Source organism: Macaca nemestrina, chromosome 11 (assembly GCF_043159975.1).
Source record: "Macaca nemestrina isolate mMacNem1 chromosome 11, mMacNem.hap1, whole genome shotgun sequence".
Classification (NCBI taxonomy): Eukaryota; Metazoa; Chordata; class Mammalia; order Primates; family Cercopithecidae; genus Macaca; species Macaca nemestrina.
This window is the reverse complement of record NC_092135.1, coordinates 104,772,714-104,796,710: the sequence shown is the minus strand read 5'-3', so window position 1 is coordinate 104,796,710 and position 23,997 is coordinate 104,772,714. Positions and strand designations below refer to the sequence as shown.

At 39.8% G+C, this 23,997-nt stretch overlaps 1 protein-coding gene and 1 pseudogene across 2 annotated transcripts in view; both read left to right on the top strand.

Annotated features, from left to right (window-relative positions):
* LOC105468017 (dystrotelin) overlaps window positions 1–23,997 on the top strand; it is a 76,823-nt gene that overhangs the window by 14,419 nt on the left and 38,407 nt on the right. For both annotated transcript variants that reach the window (XM_011717898.3, XM_071073289.1), the window contains 7 exons: window positions 2,937–3,138; window positions 4,545–4,630; window positions 5,497–5,597; window positions 10,517–10,588; window positions 10,840–11,003; window positions 15,814–15,925; window positions 17,365–17,513. In XM_011717898.3, the coding sequence (XP_011716200.2) occupies window positions 2,937–3,138; window positions 4,545–4,630; window positions 5,497–5,597; window positions 10,517–10,588; window positions 10,840–11,003; window positions 15,814–15,925; window positions 17,365–17,513 (886 nt within the window). The remainder of the gene's footprint in view (window positions 1–2,936; window positions 3,139–4,544; window positions 4,631–5,496; window positions 5,598–10,516; window positions 10,589–10,839; window positions 11,004–15,813; window positions 15,926–17,364; window positions 17,514–23,997) is intronic.
* LOC139357033 (vacuolar protein sorting-associated protein 26C-like) lies at window positions 21,259–23,319 on the top strand (annotated as a pseudogene).

Sequence of the window (23,997 nt, the reverse complement as noted above, 5' to 3'; positions counted from 1 at the left end):
GATGTAAAATTCATAGAGAAAACAAACACTTCCCGCATGCCATGGACTGCTGGATTCCGGAAGTCTGGATTTGTGCATTCAGCCCATTCGCAACAGAGAAGGTGGAGGGATGGGAAAACATCGCGTGCTTGCAACCCATGTGTAGTTTTGCTGATGAGCGATAGAAAATGAATGTGGATGAGGATTTTTAATTTTTTAAATATTTTCTCCACTTGGCTTCTTCTAGAAAATGTTTTTGGTTTCCTTTTCAGGATACCAATATGGACACAAAATAAAATTACAAAAAAAAGGTAGTTTCAAATCTGTACTTTTAGATTTAAGCATAAAAATGTAAAATTCCATCTACCACATAAGATTTGCGTTTTCAGGTTGTACCTGTAATCTGTATATGAACATGCAAAAGTAGGTACAAATGAATAAATAACCCATGGACCGTGAATTTTAAAATTATCTCGAGAATTCCCTGAGAACTGTCCCTTTTGCATTAAATTTATATCTGTATGTGTGGTTTTCTTTTCTTTTCTCATACTGTTATCTAGGCAAAATAGGGTAAAATGTAGTAAAAACATGTATCCTGTGAAAATTTTCCAAGGTGGAAAATAAACTGGGTCCAAGCTATGAAAAATACCAGGCATTCAGCCTATCTAAAGTTATTGATTTCTCACTGCATGAAAGAAAAATCACTCCATGTAAAATGTTTTCTGAAATTTATCATATCAGACCTAAGTTACGTTATATATGTGACATTTCTACTGAAGGCTGACATTTTAAAATATTTTCCCTCCTGCCTAAAACGTTACATAGGGCAGTGGTTTTCAAATTGGGCTTCACAAAGTACATGTGAATGTGGCGTGGGGCACAAAAGAGTTAGCCAGGTGGGAAGAGGAGTTGCAAGCAAGGTGGGAAGATCTGGAGACCACATCCTCAACAGAAATAGTTCCATCCTTCTCTATTTTCTATACTGTGTTTCCTTGTGTGTGTGTATCTGTGTGTGTGTGTGTAAGTTGGGGGGGTCTCACTCTGTCACCCAGGCTGGAGTGCAGTGGCGAGATCTCAGTTCACTGCAACCTCTGCCTTCCAGGCTCAAGCCATCCTCCCACCTCAACCTCCCAAGTAGCTGGGACCACAGGCGTGCGCTACCACACCCTGCTAATTTTTTGTATTTTTAGTAGTCATCTGTCTCTGGTCTTGAACTCCTGAGCTCAACTGATCTGCCCATGTTGGCCTCCCAAAGTGCTGGAATTATAGACATCAGCTACCGTGCCTGGCCTCATACCATGTTTCTGTATCAGGTTCCTTTGAAGAAGAAATTTTTGGTTTTAAAAACAGTTTTATGTAGATTACTGCTCTAGATAAAGAAACTCATAACTATTATTTATTATTCCAGGAACCAATAAAAGGCTAAAAATTTACCCCCAATTATGCTATTTTCCTGGAGAATTTCTCTCTCAGAGAAAGTTAGCAGCAATTGTTCACGTGTCCCCATCATGAATGCCTGAGTATGTACCACAGTGTAATTTGAGGATGCACAGTTTTCAACATTTTGTTATCTCTGGCATCAGAAACAGTGAATATAAATAATACTCATGGGAAATATTAACAATACACAAAATCAGTGGTTGAAAAATGTTACCTAGTAAAAAGATATCCAAACAAAAATTTAAAAACAGAAAATCCCAAACACCAAGATAAAGCATAACATGAGCTCCAAATAGGAAGATCTGGAACACATCGCTGTATAAATCTTGTGGTGAGATTAATGGACACCACTATTATCTGGTTTGGTGTAATATAGAACTCTCAGCAGAGATGAAATCGGCCTGTGTTCAGAATGCCTGGCTCAGGTGACAGGTTTTAATGATAAAAGAGTTTACAGCCTTCAGCACCTGCAGCCGAGTTTTTATTTAAGTCACATTCTGAAACTTGCTCCTCTGTTCCTTAGACTCTCCCCTTAAAAGCAATATCAGAGAACAAATAAAAATTTTTATTATACTTGCTAGATTTCTTATCTGAGGTTGATTTACGAAGTAGAGAGAAACCCAGGGTTTTATGGTTTCACAGGCTGAAGCGTTTTAAATGCCAGGAGCTCTTGGCGCTGTTGACATCCCCACCTCTCAGATGGCGCAAGTGGCTGTTTATTAATTTTATCTGTCATCCTCTCTCTGCAAGAAGCTATGGGGTTAGCTCTATTACATTCTTGTTTCTATTCATTGCCTTGTAAAAATTTTAGGAGAAGGTGGTTAAAAAATATTCAGTGTAAGAAATAAACCATTATTTTTGGTAAGCTGCTCTAGTTTTATTAAGTGCCTTCTCTAGATAATAATACTGATGGAACCAAGATTGTTAAAAGTGATATTACTGAGTTGCGGAATTCTCAGACTCTTTAGCCTAAAGATTTTTATAGAAGAGTAACTGCTCTTTTATAAAGATCACTGTTTTTTATTTAACTATGGCAATTGCTTTTTAACACACCATATTGCTTCTGAAGCTGGGCTGCAGACAAGAAAAACTATATTTGAACAGGAAAGGTAAATTTATTCAATCCACTTAATGAAGAGTATAAAAATGTTTTCCCCAACTTTTCATCACAGTGTCATAACTTTCTTGGAAAGTGTATTTTTCGTTTCTCACTTCCCTTTTTAACTTCTTTCTATAAAACAACATCCTTGAAACCGTACTGTAATAATGTTACAACTATGCTTTACTAAAATCTTTTTTTAGCACTTTTCCAAAATCAAATCAATTGGTAGAATAGTAACGCCTGAATTATGCACAGGGAATATATGTCCAAATAGTAGTCATATTTCATTCCCCTTAAAAGAAAATAACGACCATAAAAAGTTCTTAATTATAAAACACTAAATGACATTTACTTCATTTGAAGCCTTTTGTTCCCATCAGAAAATAAGGCTCAATTCTTCATTTGCTTCCTACAGTGGACTTGATTGACAGCTCCCTGATTCAGCAGGTCCTACTGCGTCCAAGTTTCTGGGAAGCTCGCAAGCGCTCCCTTTCTGTGCAGCAGCTTTCTCAGGCACTCCAAGAGCTGTTTCAGAAGGCCAGGGAGGAAAACCCAGGGCAGGTGCATCCCAGAGCTCCCGAACTCACTCTGAGCCTTCTCACGACAATGTGCAACAGGTAAGGGTGTGGACGTCGCGCTGTGACCTCAAAGGCAATGTTTAGCTGCCAGTGGTCATTTACCATTTGGTGCTGGCTGATATTTGCTTGAGGTTTGGTATATAAGAAGCCTTCTTTGTTTTTCACTAATTTATTCCTCAGGAGTAGAACAAAGGAGTAAATGCCCATCGGCTTTATGAATATAAATGACTCATGGATAGCAACAAGAGGGGGAGAATTCCACATTATTCTTTCCTTCATACAAATTCATTCCTACTCTAGAGAAGCATACACACATTTTGCTAGAGCGTTTACACTTCTATACATACATGTGAGAAGCGACACTTGATTCTTGTTACTGCTAGCTTCTTTGCTCATTTCTTTGTAAACGATTATCAATTTTTTATTTAGCTAGAATAAGGATGAAAATACTGCGCATGGATGAGTAACTTATAAACCAGTGTAGACCATGTCAAAGGGCTGATTACATATACTCTGAAGTCAATAGTTCTGCCAGTGTGTGGTAGGGGTGAGTGTGTTTTGTGAGCTGTAAGGTTTCAATTCCTCTGCCCCCTCCTCAATTTGGTTTACCTTATGTATCCTTGACTCAGTAGACTTCATCCTTTAGAATAAACTTTTCAAAAATCATAGTGAATTCAAAACATTTGGAAAATAGAGGAAAAAAGTAAAGAAGAAGAAATACATTATTACCCATCAGCCTGCCTCCCAGAAGCAAGCACCTTTTTAACCACTGGGCAAATTCCTTACGGTTATTTCCTTTTCTAGCTTTTTTTTTTTTTTTTTAAATTTTTTTAACTGCCAAAACAATATACATATACATTCTCAAGTTATTTTTTCATTTCAGCTTCCTTAAACATTAAGCTTTTGACTGTCATTTCTATTATCTGTGTGTGTCTCTAACAATTCCCCTGCCTTTGATTAATTGTTTAGTAGGTTTGTAAACTGGATAGCAAATGGGCAAGGATGATTAGGCTCTGAGTGAGGGCCTGTGAACTAGATTTTTTTTTTTTTTTTTTGCATAAATATTTGCTCCTTTGCCTGCCTTTTGGTCCTTCCTTGTCTCTGTTGCTTGGTTTCCAGGCAACAGAGGCCTGAGGAAGTGATGCTACCTGCTCCATGAAGACAGGGTTTATCCCTGCATCCCTGGTGCCTGGTACGGTGCTTAGCACAGAGGAGGCATCCAATACATATTTTGGAGTGAATGCACGAACAAATAAATGACTGGCGAAATACGTTAATTCCATGCTCTGTTCTGCTAAATTCTAGGTATAGGATAAGAGGCCACAAAAAGCTAGAACTTAGAGCACCATGTCAAAAATGCCTATTAATAGTTATAGTTTTTATCATCCATGACACCAAAGGTAACCCTGGCCCCCCATTCTTGTCTCTGTTTTGTCACCGTGCAGCACAGGAACAGGTTTTCTCCAGCTTATGCCTGCGGCCGCTGCCCTAATAACCCTCTCAGGAGACAGCCCTCTTACAAAATACCGAGGTAACATGCGGAGGACGGGTGTCCTAAAGTGCAGTGAACCCCAAATCCCCAACCTGGTATTCTGTATCCCCACCACAAGGCCTTCTTCTTCAGCATGTACTCAGCATGACTTGTGTGTTTATTGAAGAAAAATATTTACCATTTGAGGAATTTGGAATTTTTCAAAATTTACACTTCCTAATTACTTAGTTGTTCTTGATATTTATTTCTTTAGGGATTACCTAGACACCCGTAATCATTGTTGGTTTGAAGCCTGGGAGGATTCTCACATTTCTGTTTACCAACCTCATGATCTTCATCCTAGATTCACTGAATGATCAAGAGGTTGAAATGTGAATGGATTTCCATTAGTTATCAAATTATGGCTATTACAAAATCGATAGTGACTGGGCACGGTGGCTCGTGCCTGTAATCCCAGTACTTTGGGAAGTCGAGGCAGGCAATCACCCGAGGTTGGGAGTTCGAGACCAGCCTGACCAACATGGAGAAACCCTGTCTCTACTAAAAATACAAAAAATTAGCCGGGCGTGGTGGCGCACGCCTGTAATCCCAGCTACTCTGGAGGCTGAGGCAAGAGAATCACTTGAACCCGGGAGGCGGAGGTTGCGGTGAGCTGAGATCGTGCCATTGCACTCTAACCTAGGCAACAGGATTGAAACTCCGTCTCAAAAACAAAACACACACACACACACACACACACACACACAGTTTTGGAGGCCTTCAAAATAGTGAGCCAATAATCAAGAACATAACTTTCCCTTCTCTTTCCTTTCATAGCCACAAAGAGACTGCTACTTCAAAGCAAGTACTCTTCAAAGATACATTGCAAGTATTCAATTTAAAGATTTTTCCTCCTACATGTCTAGCTCTTTTTCAGCTCTACACGGAAAATAGCAGGGGAGGTTATGATTCTGGGCCACGCATGACGCGAAGGGTTTTGAGAAAACTACTAACAGATCTACAGCAGGTAAATCCCTAATACTTAAGAACTGCACATTTGTTTCAGTTAACTAGCCACACTTATTATTAAAGAATCTGATGTCTCCAGTGTCAAGTCTATCTTTATATATATCTGCATGCAAGCTCTCTCCTCCATAGCCGTTGCTGTTACTTGAGTATAACTTAACTTATACTCATAAGGTTATGAGTAGAAGGTTATGAATTATACTCATACTCATGAGGCTAAAGCTAATGGGGTCTATAGATAAGAATTATTTGCATTGCTGTAAGTTTGCTACAAGTTAACTTTACTCTCTATAGAGTTGTAAAAGAGCCTCGCAAAGACAGTGATGTATCTCTCTATAGGTAGAGAATCACCACTGAAAACATATCCAATAGTCTCTTTTGCTTATTCCAAAGTGTTTAATTTTTCCTTACGCTCCTATACCTTTTTCACTCCTACGTATTAAAACCTGTGCCTGACATGCACTAAATTCTCCATGCCCGACTTCTGCATTTCTATCTACCCACAAGGCCATTGCCTATCCTTTCACCTGACAGACACTACTTGTCTTTCAATATCACTCAATTATTTGTCACTTCCCTACTCAAAGCTTCTTTGACTTCCTATGCATAATTTTGTTGCAGCACTTGTCAAATTGTGGTAGATGCTTCCCCACTGGACTACTTCTTCATTTTTATATCTCCAGTGCCTTGAACAGTGCCTGATACTAAAAGACATCCAAAAAATGCTTAAAGAATGCGTAGATGGAGTGCCACGTCAAGTACTCAAAATTATTTCCATCATTTCTTGTGCTTTAGGAATGTGTAAATTTGATTTGGTTTTTATTCTTACTAGGCAAGGGAATTTAACCTCCTCAAAGATGTTTTTTAAATGTTGAAATGAAGTAAATTGGTGTAACCAAGCAAGAACTTCTGCAAAAGGATTAAACAGGCTCTGGATTGTCTTGCGTGTAGGTGCTGTTGTCCTGCTGTACCTTTCCCTTGTTTTGAAGGATATCTCCATTCTTCCAGCTCCTACAAAATCCCCACACTGGATGTTTTGGACTCTAACAACTTAGGAACTTTCTGTCATTTTTTTCCTCGGTAGGGACCAAGGATTCTGAACTGAGGATAGCCATGATAGGAGCAGGGAGGGATAAGGAGAAAGATAATAAAAATCTCTAGAACAGGGAGTATGGATTGGAAAAACCTATTCAAAATTATCTTTGCTTTGGTTTGGTTTTAATATTAAAATTTTGTGTTCATGATGATCACAATAATTAATATTTAACTTAAATTCCAAACATCATTTAAGATATTTATTTCTTAAATAGAGCAATGTTTTTTTTTTAAATTTGTAAGGTTAGAATATCAGGCATAGATACTTCCAAGCTGTCCTGGTAGTTGCAGCAGTCACATAGATCCCACCACCAAATGTTCTGCTGATTCTAAGGCATTTCTCAGGGAGCCATCATAAGTTGCAGGCTCACTTCCACCCATCCCATATCACAAGACTTGAGTTGATGGGGGCCTGATTTATGCAATCAGACTGGTGAGACTAGATAGGTGCTTAGAAGCGGATGTGATGAAAGGGGATGGACTGAGGGACATTTTCCTTCTAGAGAATTCTTTGTGCTCGCCTGACTACTTGGTCCAACAGGCTCTAAAAATCTGCCCTTGTCTCACGCTCAATTGAGGTCAACGAGCTGCTGAACTAGAAGCTCCCGCAGCACTCCACCCCTACCCACACCCCAGGCATTAGTATGCTCTTGAAAAGGTCTTAGGAAGGGAGAGAGTTGCACAGAAATTATCATCCCATTGACTGCTATTACAGACTCAGAAATGGATTCCCAGAGAAAATTCCAGGCCCCACCACATGATTCAAATCCTCCCCTAAGCATCGTAATTATCACTTCAAGTAGTGTCTGCCTATGCCGGTGTGCCATCTAGCCAGGTTTAATTCTTCCTAGAGCACCTGCAAGAAATTAGCCACTTGGGCCATTCATCCACAAAATCTTTATGCACATCTTTATAGGCAAAAATGTAGGTTGAAAACCCACTACAGAAGTGAATTTTCTTTGTACTTGTGTTAGAATCACAGAGCTGGTGAGAGTCATCCTATGTTATCCACCCACCTTATTTTACAAATGAAGTAAAACTCCTTTCCCAGAGCTCAAGGACATCAGAGGAGGGTGAATGTTGAATCAGCAACACAGTCTAAATAAGTGTTTCGGTTAGTTCATCAGCACTCCAAGCCGAAAGATGGGTAATGAGTTATGCTTTCAGACAAAGGCTAAATAACACAGGGAGTAGTTACTTACATTCAACTGGCGACAGGATTATTATCAATTTAAAGTACAAGCCATCTTGTCACTATTACGCAAATGTTTGTTGACTTCTGCCTGGCTAATTGTCAGCAAAGAGGTTCTGAGTGCCACTTTCCTGATTAGAAGAACGTTTATTCGAGTTGATGGACTCAGCAGGAGGGTCTCTGAGATTACTTCTGAGCTTGCGGGCAATGCCTGCTGACAGCCTGTGCTGTAGAAGACATCAGATGTGAAATTAGGACCCGTGACCAAATGGGAATAAATGGAGGTGACAGGTACATGTATCTGTGCATATAGATGATGTCAGAGCCAAGTCCCTGGCCATCTTGGCAGTCACAAAAGGTTCTTAGTGCCTTAATTGAACGCCTTATGGTGACTGTGGCTGAAAGGTGGAAACCACTGAGTGTGGTGGCACAGATTGAGCCATTGAAATATATGTAAGGTCGGGCTGTGACAAAGCTTCATGGAAACTCCTCAAGAAAGAGTAAGAGTCCTGGAGTGAGACCCCAATTCTGCTGCTAACTTGCTTTTTTGACCTTCAGCAGAATATCAAATCTCAATTACTCTTTGCTTTATTTCTTGAAAACGATTTAATTGATAATCAGAAACTGTATATATTCAAGGTGTACAACATGATGTTTTGAGATAGATATACATTGTATAATGATTATCACAATCAAATTAATTAACCCATCTGTCACCACCATCATTACCATCTTGTGGGGGTGGGTTGTTTGAGGACACTTCAAACCTACTCTTGCATCAATTGTCTTTCTTTTTTTTTCTTTTTTTTTTTTTTTTTGAGGTAGAGTCTCACTCTGTCACCCAGGCTGGAGTGTAGTGGTGTGATCTCGGCTCACTGCAACCTCTGCCTCCCGGATTCAAGCAATTCTCCTGCCTCAGCCTCCCAAGTAGCTGGGATTACAGGATGTGCCACCATGCCCAGCTAATTTTTTTGTATTTTTAGTAGAGACGAGGTTTCACCATATTGGCCAGACTGGTCTCGAACTCCTGACCTTGTTTGTGATCCACCCACCTCGACCTCCCAAAGTGCTGGGATTACAGGCATGAGCCACCGCACCAGGCCTCAATTTTCAAGTAAACAATACTGTACTATCACTAGTAGCCATGCTGCAATTAGATCCCCAGAATTTATTCATCTTATAACTGAAAGTTTTTACCCTTTAATCAACATCTTCTCATTTATCCCTGTCCTCAGCCCCTGGCATATTCACTATTCTTCTGTTTCTATGAATTCAATGTTTTTAGATTCCACATGTGTGATTATGCAGTATTTGTCTTTCTGTGCCTGGCTTATTTCATTTCGCATATTGTCCTCTAGGTTCATTCATGTTGTCGCAAATGACACAATTCCCTTCTTTCCTAAGGCTGAGTACTATTCCGCTGTATATTACAGACCACATTTTTTATTCCATTCATCTGTCAATGGACACTGAGATGGTTCCAGAAACGTGGCTATTATGAAGAGTGCTACAGTGAACATGGGAGTGCAGGTGTCTCTTTGACAAACTGATTTCCTTTCCTTTCATCCCTTGCTTTCAACATAGGTAGTGATTGCCACCCTACCTCAGAAATGGGCATTTCTTAAAATGATATGATATGAAAGTGTTTGGAAAGGTTTTTCTCAAAGCCACTCTAGGCTTTTCCAAGGTAGTGAGTTATCTCAGTAGATTGTTTACAGTCAGTTACAGATTGAACTTCTTGATCTGCTCTTTCCTGCTTCTCTCTACTGCACTTGACTAGTCTTAAAAATATGTATATATACAATAGCAAAGACTTGGAACCAACCCGAATGCCCATCAGTGATAGACTGGATAAAGAAAATGTGGCACATATACACCATGGAGTACTATGCAGCCATAAAAACCAATGAGTTCATGTCCTTTGCAGGGACATGGATGAAGCTGGAAACCACCATTCTCAGCAAACTAACACAGGAACAGAAAACCAAACACTGCATGTTCTCACTCATAAGTGGTAGTTGAACAATTAGAACACATGGAGACAGGGAGGGAAACATCATACACTGGGGCCTGTCAAGGGGTGGGGCAAAGGGAAGGGAGAGCATTCGGACAAATACCTAACGCATGCGGGGCTTAAAACCTAGATGACGGGTTGACAGGTGCAGCAAACCACCATGGCACATGTATATCTATGTCACAAACCTGCACACTCTGCACATGTATCCCAGAACTTAAAGTAAAAAAAAAAAGTATATATATTTTAAAACTCTAAACTTTAAGACGGTATTATTGTTAACTTCATTTATTGGTGAACAAAGGCAAAGAAAGGTTAAAATAATTTGGAATAACGAGAAAATAAAACAGAAGGAAGCAGTCTATCACCCCATTGGCAGACTTCTTACCCTTACCCTCCTCCCTCCTCTCCTTCCCACTTGCTTATTCATTGTCTTAACCCAAACATTGCACAAAACCTATGCATTGCTTTGTTCTCTTGGATTGAGACAGTTCACCTGGTCTCAGATACCAAATACCTGTGACTGCATGGCTGTGGGCACCAGCTCTCAGCCCTGCTGCTCCCGGAGACGACATATTTCTCCACTTTCTAACAGCTAAGATGAGGTTGTCTCTTGCAGATCCCAACTGTCGTGGGAGAGAGTCGTGCTCTGTGCCCTGTGGAAAGTGCCACCCGCAGCTGTTTCCAAGGGGTGAGTGCCTTGCAAATGTCCCTGGAGTTGGGGACAGACATGGGGCATTGGGATAGTTTGCTGACTGATTTACATTACAGACCTATTATTACTCCAAACAGCATCTCAGATAACTGAATTTAGGAGGTAGTCTTGCCTCCAGCTTTTCCTATGATAAACTTCAGCAGAGCTGACAGAATTGGAGTCAGAAAAGAAAATGAAAACATCAAGTCATGCCTAGAAACACATCTTAGGGTGCTACTGTTTTTCAGGTGTTGAGCCCAGCAATCAAAGAAGAGAAATTCCTGTCTTGGGTCCAATCTGAGCCTCCCATCCTCCTGTGGCTCCCGACCTGCCACCGGTTATCAGCTGCTGAAAGAGTCACTCACCCCACTCGGTGTACCATCTGCAGGACTTTCCCAATCGCGGGACTCAGGTACAGCCATCAGCGGCATTTCTCGGATTATCATTCTCCATACGGTTCTGCAGTTGGAGCTGCATCCCTTCAGATTCTTTTTGGGGTCCTCCTTACACATCTGAAATTCACATGACTTTTTTGGCTCAATGATTTCCTGGCAGGAAGCATCCTGGTTGATAATAAATTGTCTTTTATCTTCTATAATGGATGAAATATTAAATTCTTCCACTGATGCATAATGTGACTAATAGACATTTTTCTTCCTCTAAGGGGAACACATTTTGTCTTTGTTTTGTTTTGTTTTAGAGACAGGGTCTCTGTCACGCAGGCTGGAGTGCACGGGCACTATCATAGCTCACTGCAGCTTCACACTCCTAAGCCCAAGTCATCCTTGCAGCTCAGCCTCCTGGGTAGCTGGGAGTACAGGCACGTGCCACCATGCCCAGCTAATTTTCTATTTTTTGTAGAGATGGGATCTTATTGTGTTACCCATGCTGGTCTCCGACTCCTGATCTTAAGTGATCCTCCTGCCTCAGCCTCCCAAAGCATTGGGTTTCAAGTGTGAGCCACTGCACCTGGCCTGTCTTTTGTTCCAAAGAAACCTTTTAAGTATTGAGCCATCCATCGTCATCATCATCCTAACAACACTACTTTTGTTAACTGTTAGACAAATGACAAGCTGAGCAGTTCACATGGGCCATTTCATTTAAAATGTGTTGTAAGCCAATACAAAGGGTTGTATTATTATCCCCAATTTGCAGAGAAGTTAAATAACCTACATGATTAGCAAGCTACAGAGGCTGGCAGCCTAAATCCAGAGTCCCTGCTTTGCAGTCATGATGCTCTGCTGCCTCCCTGTGCAGACAACTGCAAATGAGCCTCATGCTCACACAGATGATCAGCATTCATGAGAGCAGCTCAGGCCTGATCTTCTCTCCACCTGGAGCTAAAAGCAGATTAGAAAGCTAGATTTGGAGCTGGATGCAAATATTTCCATAGCTTTGAGGAGAACAGTCAAAACCCCATCCTAGAGAAAGAGTGTTATAGGTCTCCCATAAATAAAACCATAGGGAAGTTAAACTGGTTATCATTAAAGCTTGGGAGAAGAGAAAGAAACCACCAGGTGTAGGCCAGGCATGGAAGATGCCATTATTCACAATGAGTGAACAGGGGCTGGGAATGTGGGATGACTAGAGCTCTGGGACATCAGGCAGCTAAATACAAGGCAAAACTGAGGGTGCTCGGAAGGAGAAGGGGACAAGAGGCCTCAGGCCTCAGCTCCTGCTCACTTTGTTCCTCTTCCTTTCCCATGCTTCTTGACCCTAGCTAACCCAGAACTGAAATATGCTCCCCATGGAGATAAACTAGGTCTGCTTGGTACACCAAAAAACTGGAGATCTGGTTTTAATTTTGCTGAGAAAATGAATTGGGTTTGCAGAGAATTTGCAGGACACAGTAAAACTTCATTCATGAAAATTCTGCAAGAAACTGAACTTTAGACAATAAAACATATAAATGAACAGGACTGTTGGAAACCAAGCAAGCAGGAACAAGGAAATCTTCATACTACAATGAAAAATAAATTATTTATATTGGACAATGGGGAAATCCGAATATGATTTACCATGTTATGAATATATTATAATCATTTAACCAATAAGCAAGTATTAGTTAAGGAGTTTCTGCCAGTCCTGCCCTAGGTCAAGTACAAGATTAACTTTGCAATTATATAAAACACAACTTTTACATCGACATATTTTTCAAAATTATTATATGTAACATAAAGCAGATACTATTTGTATTCTATAGATGATAAAATTTGAGTCTCAAAGAATTTGAGTGACTTACTTAAGTCGCCCCTAAAACTGGCAAAGGCAGAGGCCAAGATGTGCCTCAAATATCTATTGAGAATGAGAACAGAATTTCTTTAAAATGCCTCCATGTAAACCATCTTTCCTCTTATACACCCAAGGCAATAAATAAATGTCCTATATACAAAAAGCTGGGAGACCTGGGCAAGGTATTTAACCTCTATGGACCTCAGTTTTGGGTTTTTTGTTTTTTGTTTTGTTTTGGTTTTAGTAAAATTCAGCAGGGTAGAACAAATGATGTCTGAGACTTCTTTAGCTCTAAACTTCTGATTCTATTAAAAATTGGCTGGATATATTATAATCTTAGCTTTAAACTTGTGTTTTGGGATCTCAAAAAACTCAACTAGTAGCTTTGGTTTTTTGGGAGATGAAGAAAGTCATGTTAGAGGAGAAGCACTTGCAGATGTGCAGGTAGCAGAAAGAGGACAAAGATTTGGCCTTCTAAAGAAAAAGAAGGTGCAAAGACCATAGAGTGGCCCTCATCCAAGATTTAAATTCCAGAAGGACATGTGACATTTTTGCTCTGTGATAGCCATGGAAGGTTGAAATGAAATTGGGGGAAAACCTGGGTTCTATATTGGTAAAAACATCAACAACGGGCCAATCTCATTACCCCGACAATAACCATTCTCATACACCTGTAGGTAGTTGCAGAGCACAGAGGAACAAATTTAAGGATAGATCAGCTTATTATCCTAGATAAGCCAGTCATAGCCATCTAGTTAATGCTTGATAAAGCAGCCAGCATGGATGGCTCATCAAATAATCCTTATAACAATAGTTTATTATGTTGTACACTTCATTGAAAAAGTGAATGTCTTCCCATTAATGTATGTTAAACAACTTTTAAAGTTTTCTAAAAATTTTGCAAGTCCAGGAGGATAGGGTTTGCTAGCTCCATTTTTCCTTAGTTGAAGAAACTAAGTCATTTATCCAACTTCATTCAACTAACGTTCATTGAAAAACCTACCATGTACCAGGCATTCTCCTAAACTTAAGGGAACTTAAGTTTCCAATTCAACTATTAGAACTGCTATAAGTAGTAATGATGGTATGTGAATTCAAACTTAGGGCTCCTGCCTTGAGGAGTGGTGGTCTATTCTAGAATAGTGTGGTCTATTCTAGCGGTTAAAATGGCAGGCCATCAATTCAGATAGTAACCTGGGACTCAAAATCTTCTACTACTTACTAAGTAGTTGTGTAACTTTGTGCAAGTTACTTAAACTCTCTTTAATTCCATTTCCTCATCTGCAAAATGAGAGTAATTGTGAGAATACCTGAAAGAATTTCCATGGGAATTAACTGGGTCAACACATGTACACTGCCTGCACATAGAACGCGCACAAAAATGCTAGCTGCTATTATATCATCCCACACTATTTATTAATATCCTGCCATGGGACTCAGGGTTGGAAGTACAGCAGTGAACACAGGTAGCTGAGGGGTGATCTCAAGGTATTTACATTCTCTTGCTCTGCCTCTAAACGACTTTGATCAGACCATCAAACCTTCTGCCATCTGGCCTCAGAAGCTTTCCAAGGTTTTTTCTGCTGTTATTCAGGGCAATTAGCAGGTCTGATAGATTCAATGCCCTCTAAACCCTTCTTACTCATCCCAGTCTTCATTGCCTTATTCCTCCTCTTCTTTCTACTTGGGATTTCCTTTGCTTTAATCTCCAGCCTAGCCTTCCATGTACAGCATGAGTCTCACTTTCCAGACCACACCAGCCCACAGGGCTCTCCCTCTGCCTCCCTGCTATAGCCCTCTTCTCCATGCCTCTCATTGGGCACTTAATCACACATTGCCTAATTCTGGAAGTTTCAACCTTCCATGTGAAAGTTTTGATGCAAGATATGAAATTTAAGAGCACTGGAACCTTGTCATATTTCTTTTTTGTAACTTTTAAGATAGGGGTTGAAAACCCAGATGCTTCAAAGGCAAGGCAAGTGGTGTACATGAAGGAAATAGGACAGGTAGGGACTATGGCTAGCACAGAACTGTATGTCCAGTCTAAAAGGAGTGGCTGTCACCTGGTTCTCACCAACTGTCACCATACGAGGACAGAGCTTTATACCACACACACTGCAGTTAGAGAAGAGAATTTACATATCAGGGGAAAAATGTATAGCTTCCTGTTACTTTATAGACAAACAACATGATCCCACTCAAATATCCTTAAAAGTTACTAACTGATGATTGCTAGGTCTCACTAGCTCCCCACTAACACCACAATAGTTTCCTGAGTATTATGGGACACCCCTCCTAACCAGAGTGTGTCAAAACTCTCTCCTCTCCTTCTGACCACAAAGGCATTTAAGGTTGTCATTTCTCATCAAGAAAAAATCTCCAATGTTGATGGGTCCAGAAACTTGGGTGTGGTGAGGAATTCCCCTCCTCCACTTATATCTTTCCTATAGACAGACTCCTATAAAATGATAAGTGCTTATTTTTAAATCTGTTATCTATGGCTTAATTTTCCCCAACACCATGCAGGAATACAGGCCCAATATTATCATATCCTGCAAAAGTTTAAGGAAAGCCAAAATTTGATTTTATTGAAATCTATTTTTTAAACTTAGCTATTAAATTCAAAGTATTTGAGTGCATTGTGCAGCTGCACAAACCATGGCTGCAGATTTAAGGGTTTATCCTAAAGGTTGTAGTGCACAGCACCCTGCATGTAGAAGGCACTTCGTATTTTGAGAAATAAATCAGACCTCTATACCATAGCGTATGCGGCATTAATATAATGCCATTTGAAAATACTTTAAAATGAAGATTTATTTGAGTAAATAAATGCATTAGAGTCATTTAATAATCCTATAGTTTGGGAGAAACTTTACACTGATCTGGTAGTTCAGACATCTTCTGTATATTTTGGGGTGCTCATTCTCCACCTGGATTTTTTTTTTCTCATCTACCAGTGATGTAAGCTGTGTTTCTATTTTAATTGGCAGATACCGCTGTCTGAAGTGTCTCAACTTCGACATCTGCCAGATGTGTTTCTTATCTGGTCTTCACAGCAAGTCCCATCAGAAGTCTCATCCTGTCATTGAGCACTGTGTTCAGGTAACATTTAATGTCACATACCAAACCATTAATCAATTCAGTATAAGCTATAGCTGTGAAAAAATCTTTCCCTCCAGTGAAACCACAGATTCTGCTCCTGTCATACATTACAATATTTAAGACTAAGCAAGTGGCAAACTCCACCTTGAATATCTCTCAATATAAGTATGCTTTCTTCACATTGTACATCTCAATGCAAGTTTTTGGGCACAAGAAAAGTCCAGAATTCAGTCTGAAGTAATTGATCAGATACTCTGGACTAGAAAATGTCAGTGAAGAGTTAGAGGGAGAAGCACTGGAAATGAGTACAGATGGAAAAGAGATGGGCTCTGATGTGGCAAAAATGATGCAGCAAGACTTCTAGTTACTCACATATTTTTGGAGAATTTTTCTTTTTTAACGTGTCTTTTCCTGAACCCTAAATTTCAAATATTTCTTTAGGAAAAAAGAAAGATTATTATCTCATTGTTGACTGAAAAAGTATAGAGCTAAAACTTCACAGCTGCCTTTCAAATTTTCTAAAATTATAAATACCTAGCAAGTGAATTCAGTTCTGGGTAAGAAGAGAAATAGCATAGTACATTTTAAGCAAAAAGCATTCTATTTTTTCCCAGAAAGAACATTTTCTTTTCATTACTAAATTCCAATGAGTAAGTTTCTTCACACAGATGGCAACCCCCTCAAATACCACAATAGCGAAGGATGTTGATTAATTAACTTTGCCAAGGATAGTTTTCCCTCCTTCTGTCCTTTACATGAATGGCCCACAAAGGTCAAGTGCCTGAATCTTGTCAAATAATTTCCAGTGAGCATTTCCTTACCCAGGTCCTCAGGTTCACTGGCCTAGGATCTATCTTCCTAGTGCTAAAAGTCTTGGATTTGTTGATGTTAGAGTGACACCATGTGGCCACTTTGTTATTATGCTTTAAGTTTCAAGTGCTGAAACCCTTAAAAATGAGACATCTCATCCCTTCTTTGCTTCCTTTTGGTAGAGGTTCTTAACTTGGGGTGAATAAATGGATTTCGGGTGGCCTGTGAGTCCACTGAAATTGTAGACAGAATGGAATGTGTGAGTATTTCACTGGAGATAAACCCACGAGTTATTATCCAATTCTCAAAGGCATCCACAACCCTAAATGTGAGCAACCGCAGACTTAGTCCTCTTTGATGCCCTCCTCTAGGTGTAGAATGCCAAATGGCGGGGTTACTCTAAGGAAGAGGACTTATTGAGGGGGTTGGGGTATGTAATTTGGAGACTTATGCTATTTCTATGAGAATGTGAAGAAATTCAAGGACAAGAAGGAGGTAAGATTATTTTTCTGAGGACTTAAGAGAAATAATTCCAAAAACTTTCAAGGTGGCCAGTCCACCCAAGTAAGGAAAGAAGACCATGCATAGACTGATGTGACACTTTTTAAAAATGCTGGCTCTTTCAGCAGATGTCAGCGATGCAGAATACAAAACTTCTCTTCAGGACCCTCAGAAACAACCTTCTTCAGGGGCGCTGTAGGAAGAAAGAAGCGGCGAGAAGGCAGCGGCTGCTGGACCAGGTGAATCCAAAGGGTGTGCCTCACCATGCACAGGCCAGGTGAGTGGCTGCGAGGATCGGCCGGTCCCGCAGAGCAGCCGACCAGGGCCATGGATGTTGTGGTAACCAGTCAGCAATCTGTCTAATGCTGAAGGTCCTAGACAAGGCAGGAGGCAGGGTGAGGGATGGACTTCAGATATTTTTTTCCTCTAAAAAGGGCCTTTAATTTCAAAGTAGAACTAAGAGGCTATCTATTATTCCTATGTCACCTTTACCTATCAGGTTGTTATCAATATATGATTAAAGTTAGAGAATTTGGATATCATCTTGATGTATATCTTTAATATTGTATATATAATTTAAATTTGAAAATAAAAGCAAAGATATCGGGTTGCAGTTTATCTTTATTCTTAAAGCCAGCTATTTTCACCTTTCACTAGGAAAGTAATGATAAAATGTTAATCATCTGGATATATTGGATACTTGACATCTTGCCTAAATTTCTATATTCCCATAGTCACATCACAAAGATCCATACTCTTTTTTTTTTCTTTTCTTTCTTTTTTTTTTTTTTTTTTTTTTTTTGAGATGGAGTCTAGCTGCAATGCTCAGGCTGGAGTGCGATGGCACCATCTCAGCTCACTGCAACCTCTCCCTCCCGGGTTCAAGCGATTCTCCTACCTCAGCCTCCTGAGCAGCTGTGATTACAGGTGCACGCCACCACACCCAACTAATTTTTGTATTTTTAGTAGAGACGGGGTTTCACCATATTGGCCCGGCTAGTCTTGATCTCTTGACCTCAAGTGATCTGCCCATCTTGGCCTCCCAAAGTGCTAGGATTACAGGTGTGAGCCACTGTGCTCAGTCTCCATACTCTTATTTGCATTTCTTTTGGCTACTGAAGCCAGACTGATCTTTTACACATTTTTTTTTTTTTTTTTTTTTTTTGAGACAGAGTCTCGCTCTGTCTCCCAGGCTGGAGTGCAGTGGCCAGATCTCAGCTCACTGCAAGCTCCGCCTCCCGGGTTTACGCCATTCACCTGCCTCAGCCTCCCAAGTAGCTGGGACTACAGGCGCCCGCCACCTCGCCCGGCTAGTTTTTTTGTATTTTTTAGTAGAGATGTGGTCTTTTACACATTTTTGACAAACACGACAGCACGTCTCACCCACTCATCCCCTCCAAACCCTCATGCCTTCCTTAAATCAGATTCCTCCATCATTTCCCCATTGTTTTTAGGCTGAAAATGAAAAGTTGTAACGTGACTTAGTCTTGGTCCTTTTGGTCCACCATGCTAATCTCTCCAGCTTCATTCCTCCTCCACAGTCTCTGTGTTCCAGCCCTGATTCTACCCCACATATGACTAAGCCAGATCTATCCCACCCTTAAGACTTACACCTTTATTTTAAAGGATTTGTCATAGTTTGTAACTACACATTTATTTATCTAACTATCTGATTACTGTCTGCCTTCTCATTTTGCTAAAAGCTCCATCAAGGAACCTGATTTCACTCCCTCTCGCATCTCCACCACCTGGCTCATAAAGTCACGCAAACCATTCAATCCATCAGCAAATCTTGTTGGTTGTACCTTCAAAATAGATTTGAACTCTGAGTGAGTCTTGCTATTTCCACTGCCACCACCTCAGTGGTCCCTTTCTCCCGCATTGTCACATGACCTCCTAACTGGTTCCCCTGCTTCCTCCTCGGTCTCCCCATGGTCTACTCCTAGTGCCATAGGCAGGATGACACTTTTCAAATTTTGACCAGGTCATGTCACTCCTCTGCACAAACTTTTTTGTGGCTTTCCCTCTTCCAAGAAAGCCACAGTCCTTCCAGTGGCCTTTAGCCTGGCCCTATAAACCCTGTTCCCCACCAGCTCGTGGTCCTCCTCTGCACCTCTCCCTGACTTGTTCTGCTTCAGCCTCACAGCTCTCCTTGCTGCTCCATGAATACACCAGGCATGCTGCCACCTCAGGGGATTGGCACCCCTAAATCACCTCCCTGTATGGCTTGGCTGCTCACCTCCCAAAGACCTACCGAGGTCTTTGCTCAAATGCAGGCTCATCCTGCAGGCCTTTCCTGACAACCATTTACCATTCAATCCCTGTCCTCACTCTGGCACTCCCAGTTATCCTTGCTGGCTTTATTTTTCTTCAGAGCACTTAATCACCCTCTGACATCCTCTATCTTACTTATTTATTATTTATTGCTGTGCCCTTCTCTATAATGTAAGCTCTATGAGGGGAGGAATGTCCACTGTTTCCAGTTGTATTGCCAGAATCTATAATGTCTGAATATGATAAATGCGCAATAAATATTTGTTGAATAACAGACCGACTGAATGAATAATAAAATGTATGGTGCATGATGGAGGGATTGATGGATGGATAGATAAGGTGAACCATGAGCTCTTTTAGAATGTAGTGGGAAAGAGTCAAGGAGTGTTGGAACAAGGTAATAAAGTTTGACTGAATCTGGAACAGAGACAGAAGCCTTGCCCTCAACTAACCATATGTGTGGCCATGAGGAAGTCACTTCACTTTTCTATGGCTCAGTTTCTTTGCCTGTTAACTGGGATAACCTCTCCTCTCTACTCCCAGAGTAGTATTTCCAGAGGTGAGATGAGGAAAGGGAATTGCAAGGGCTGTACAAAGCCAAGGTTCTCTAAATGTCAATGTGTTGTACTCTGTCCACCCCAAGTACAATAGAGTTGTTCCCCAAAATAACATTCTTATGTAATAATTTTCAGTGTACCCTAGACTTTGATGAGTTCAGAAATTCTGATTTGTGGCTGATCTAGGAGAAAAGAATGTGGAATATTACTAAATCACAATGTAATAATAGTAAAAAACACATCTTTGATATCTATTATGTTGGCACACTAGCACTGACCATCTTCTAAGAGATTAATGGTTATTGCCAAATGATAATATTGAATTCATTCAATGATTCAGCAAATAATCTGCATGGTAATAAGCCTTCTCCCTTTTGATGTAGTTTTATTTACTTTACATATGCTAGTTTGCACTGAGAATACTTTCATTTACAAAACCAGAATTAAAAGTTAGATGCCAAATATCATCAGTCTTATTAAATATTTCAGGAAGTTCTTGAAAATATAGTTAAAAAGAAAATTAAAATGCTGAAAATAACAGAAGTACTTCTCTTTGTAGCTAATTTAATTGTGAATTACCAAGAAACCCCAAGTAACTCTAGCAAAAATTACTAGAATTAAGAGACTTCAAATGATGGCAGAAAAATAAAATAAATATATACAAAATTCTTCACTGTACTAGCAATAACCAGCTAGAAATTTTATAAAAATCTCATTCAAAATACATGTAAAAATTATATTTAAAAGAAACTACAAAAAGTGTAACAAAAAAGATACAAGACCCAAATAAAAGGATAATATTTTATTGAGTACAGAAAACAAGTCCTGACCAAAAGGAAAAAATACCAAATTCCTAAATGAGAAGACTAGCATAAGAATGTACCTGCTCCAAAAATTAATAGTTGATTTTCGTTATTTGCTTCAATACTTACAAATTTGCCTATTTGCAAAAATTTATTTGTAACCCTAAAATTAACACTCATGGTGCTTTTGCAGTATTTGCAGACATGAGCAGAGTGGCAAAAAATTTTTGAGTTGCCTGATGCACATGTTCCCAGCTGAGGTCAAACCGGATAGTGCTCTGTGTCACTGTTTCAGCCCTCATACTATAAGCAAGTGTCCTTTTTGTGTCTATTTTGTGTCATGGTTTTTGCGTATCTGTGCTTTTTGTTGGCAATTTTACTTTTGCAAATGGCCCCAAAGCATGGTACTAAATTGCTGTCTAGTATTCCTAAGTACAGCAAGACTGCGATGTGCCTTGATGAAAAAAATACACGTGTTACATAAGCTCATTCAGGTATGATTTATATTGCTGCTGACCATGAATTTAATGCTAATGAATCAACAATATGTATTTTAAAAGTGTCTTTATACAGAAACACATAAAACAAGGTTGTGCATTGATTGGTTGACAAAAATATTGTGGCCAGAGGCTTGTAGGAACCTAACTCTATATCTCCTCTAGGAGCAATGGGTTCAATATTTCCTAATTCAGTGTTCATGGTGGCCTTATAAAGTGTAACTACTGTGAATAATGAGAATCTACTGTATTTAAATTAAATGCATTTCCAGATAGAATCACAATGTTTTCTAAATAGGATAAAATAATTTTGAAGGTATGTTGGAAGAATAGTTGTACAAGAATAGTAAAATTATGAAACTGAAGAATAGTGAGAAGGGATGTTAATATCTGAAGAACAGATGTTAATACAACAGATATTAACACTTACTACAAAACTACTATGACCAAATAATATAGTATAAAACGGGACTGAACATGTAGGTCTAAGGATGAGAATACAAAATATAATAACTGATGTAAACATATATGGGAACCTAATATGTGATAAAGGTGATATTTCAATTCATGGAAAAATAATGCATAATTGGCTATCCATCTGAAAGGAAAATTGGCCCTTATTTTGCCCCATATACTTAAATAAATTCCAAATTGATTGAAATTTAAATGTAAAAAGAATTTAAAATAAATATTAGAGAAAAACAGAACATCTCCTAAGGAAGAGAGAAAAACAAAAAATTATGAAGGAATAAACAGATGTATATGATAGCATGCAATTTTAAACATTTTGCTATGGTAAATGATACTATAAACAAAATTAAAAATAAGCCCTAGACTTAGAAAAATATTTTCGGTAATAAGACAAATGATGCTATAAAAAGGGTCCCTGAAAATTGATAAGAAAAACTTGATGTGAGGCCAGAAGTGTTGGCTGCTGTGGAGAATTCAAAACAGGGACCTCCCTGGCCATTAAGATGGAAGAGCAAATAGTTTCTCATCCTGGAGAAATACTCTCCAGGGTGGTGGTCATATCTTGTAAGGATTCAGTCCCATGTTGAGTAATGTCTTTGACAACGGAAGGAATTGCAATCCCCCAGCTCAGTGCCAAAAGTGTGGGGTGTGTTTGAAGCTTTTTATAATTCCATTAAACCTATCCAGATTATCAACAGTGCCATAGAAAGGATGAAGCCAGGGAAATTTCTCAATGGCAAAACAAATTTATTTTGCATTTATTTTACCCTTCTATATGTGAAGGGTAACAAAGTTCTGTATGAGACTTATTATCAGACGTTCAGTATACACTGTGCTGTGACGTGAGGTAGTTTCTGTTGACCAAGGACTTGACAAAGGCCAGTGAATTTACCATCCACTCTGCTCCTCAGGAGGGGAAGTTGACTCCAAGTCCTATGGACTTCACAGATTATACCTGCAACCTTACAGAATATCAAAGAGAGAGCCTTGCTCTCCAGATTTCTCATTTGAGAACACCTCAACTCAATGAACTGTGTCATCATGCAGCTGCTTACAGGAAAGCTGGTGGTAGAAAGGCCTGGGGCTGCAGCTGGTGCAGGTGGAGACCTGTGGGTGTGCAAAAAGCTATGCCCATGATGCCACAGAGATTCCGTATATTCAGATGGCCATGGGGACATTTGTAGGGGCCTCTCTGTCCCTATATACATGATCTTCTCCAGGTTGTTTACTGCCCTATGCTGAAGACCAACTTCAAAGTGGAATGTGAGGCCACCATTGACATGCATCTTCATGCTGACCACCTGGTCACGGAGGACTTCCCATTGCAGCTCTGCAGGATTCAGCCCAGGAGGAGGGAAGCTCAGAAAACAGGAGTGGCCTTGCGGATATCCCAATGGTTATCTTTTATGGGGGAACAAAAGCCAGCAGTATATACTTGTTTTTGTGATTATTCTGTATCAGAAATGAAATGGACTCCTTAAATTACAATTATTTTTCTTCCTCATTTCCTCGAGGCGTCTACTTCCAACAGGCACCTTTAATCAGATTTTTATTTGAAATTCAACAGAATTTCTTAATGCTATTTGCAAGATCATTTCACAGAAAACGTTTCCTATGACCTCCCCGTGTTTGTACCAAAAATGCACAGAAAACCTGTTGCGACAGCCGTTGAAGCTGTGCTGGAAAGTAAGATCATGGGGACAAAAGGAAACTTCTCTCTGACTCACTAATAATGAAAGTAGCTGAGCACTCCCCACAGCAAAGGGTCTGTGGCCAGGTGGCATTGCTTATGAGGTTTGTAGGTGCCCTCCAAGGAAGAATGCAAAGTGGCATCCACTGGAAATGTGTAGTTTTGTTTTGTTTTGTTTTGTTTTTTACCCACTCCATTTCTGTAGTTCTTTTTATAACATTTTTCACTATAACTTCAAAATTTTTAGGGAACTGAGAAAAAAGTGTCCCTTGCTCTTATAGGAGTAAGGGGATTTGGCTGGTGCTGGCGTGTTTCTGAACCCTCAAGAACGTCATAAGAACTCATGCTGCCGTCTTCTGGGAATATATTGAAATGCAAAGTTATGTAAGGGGAAAAAATGAGTGTGTGCTCCTTTTGTTATTGGGAGGGTTCTGAATGGCAGGAGCCCCGTGCCCAGGATGGATTGGTG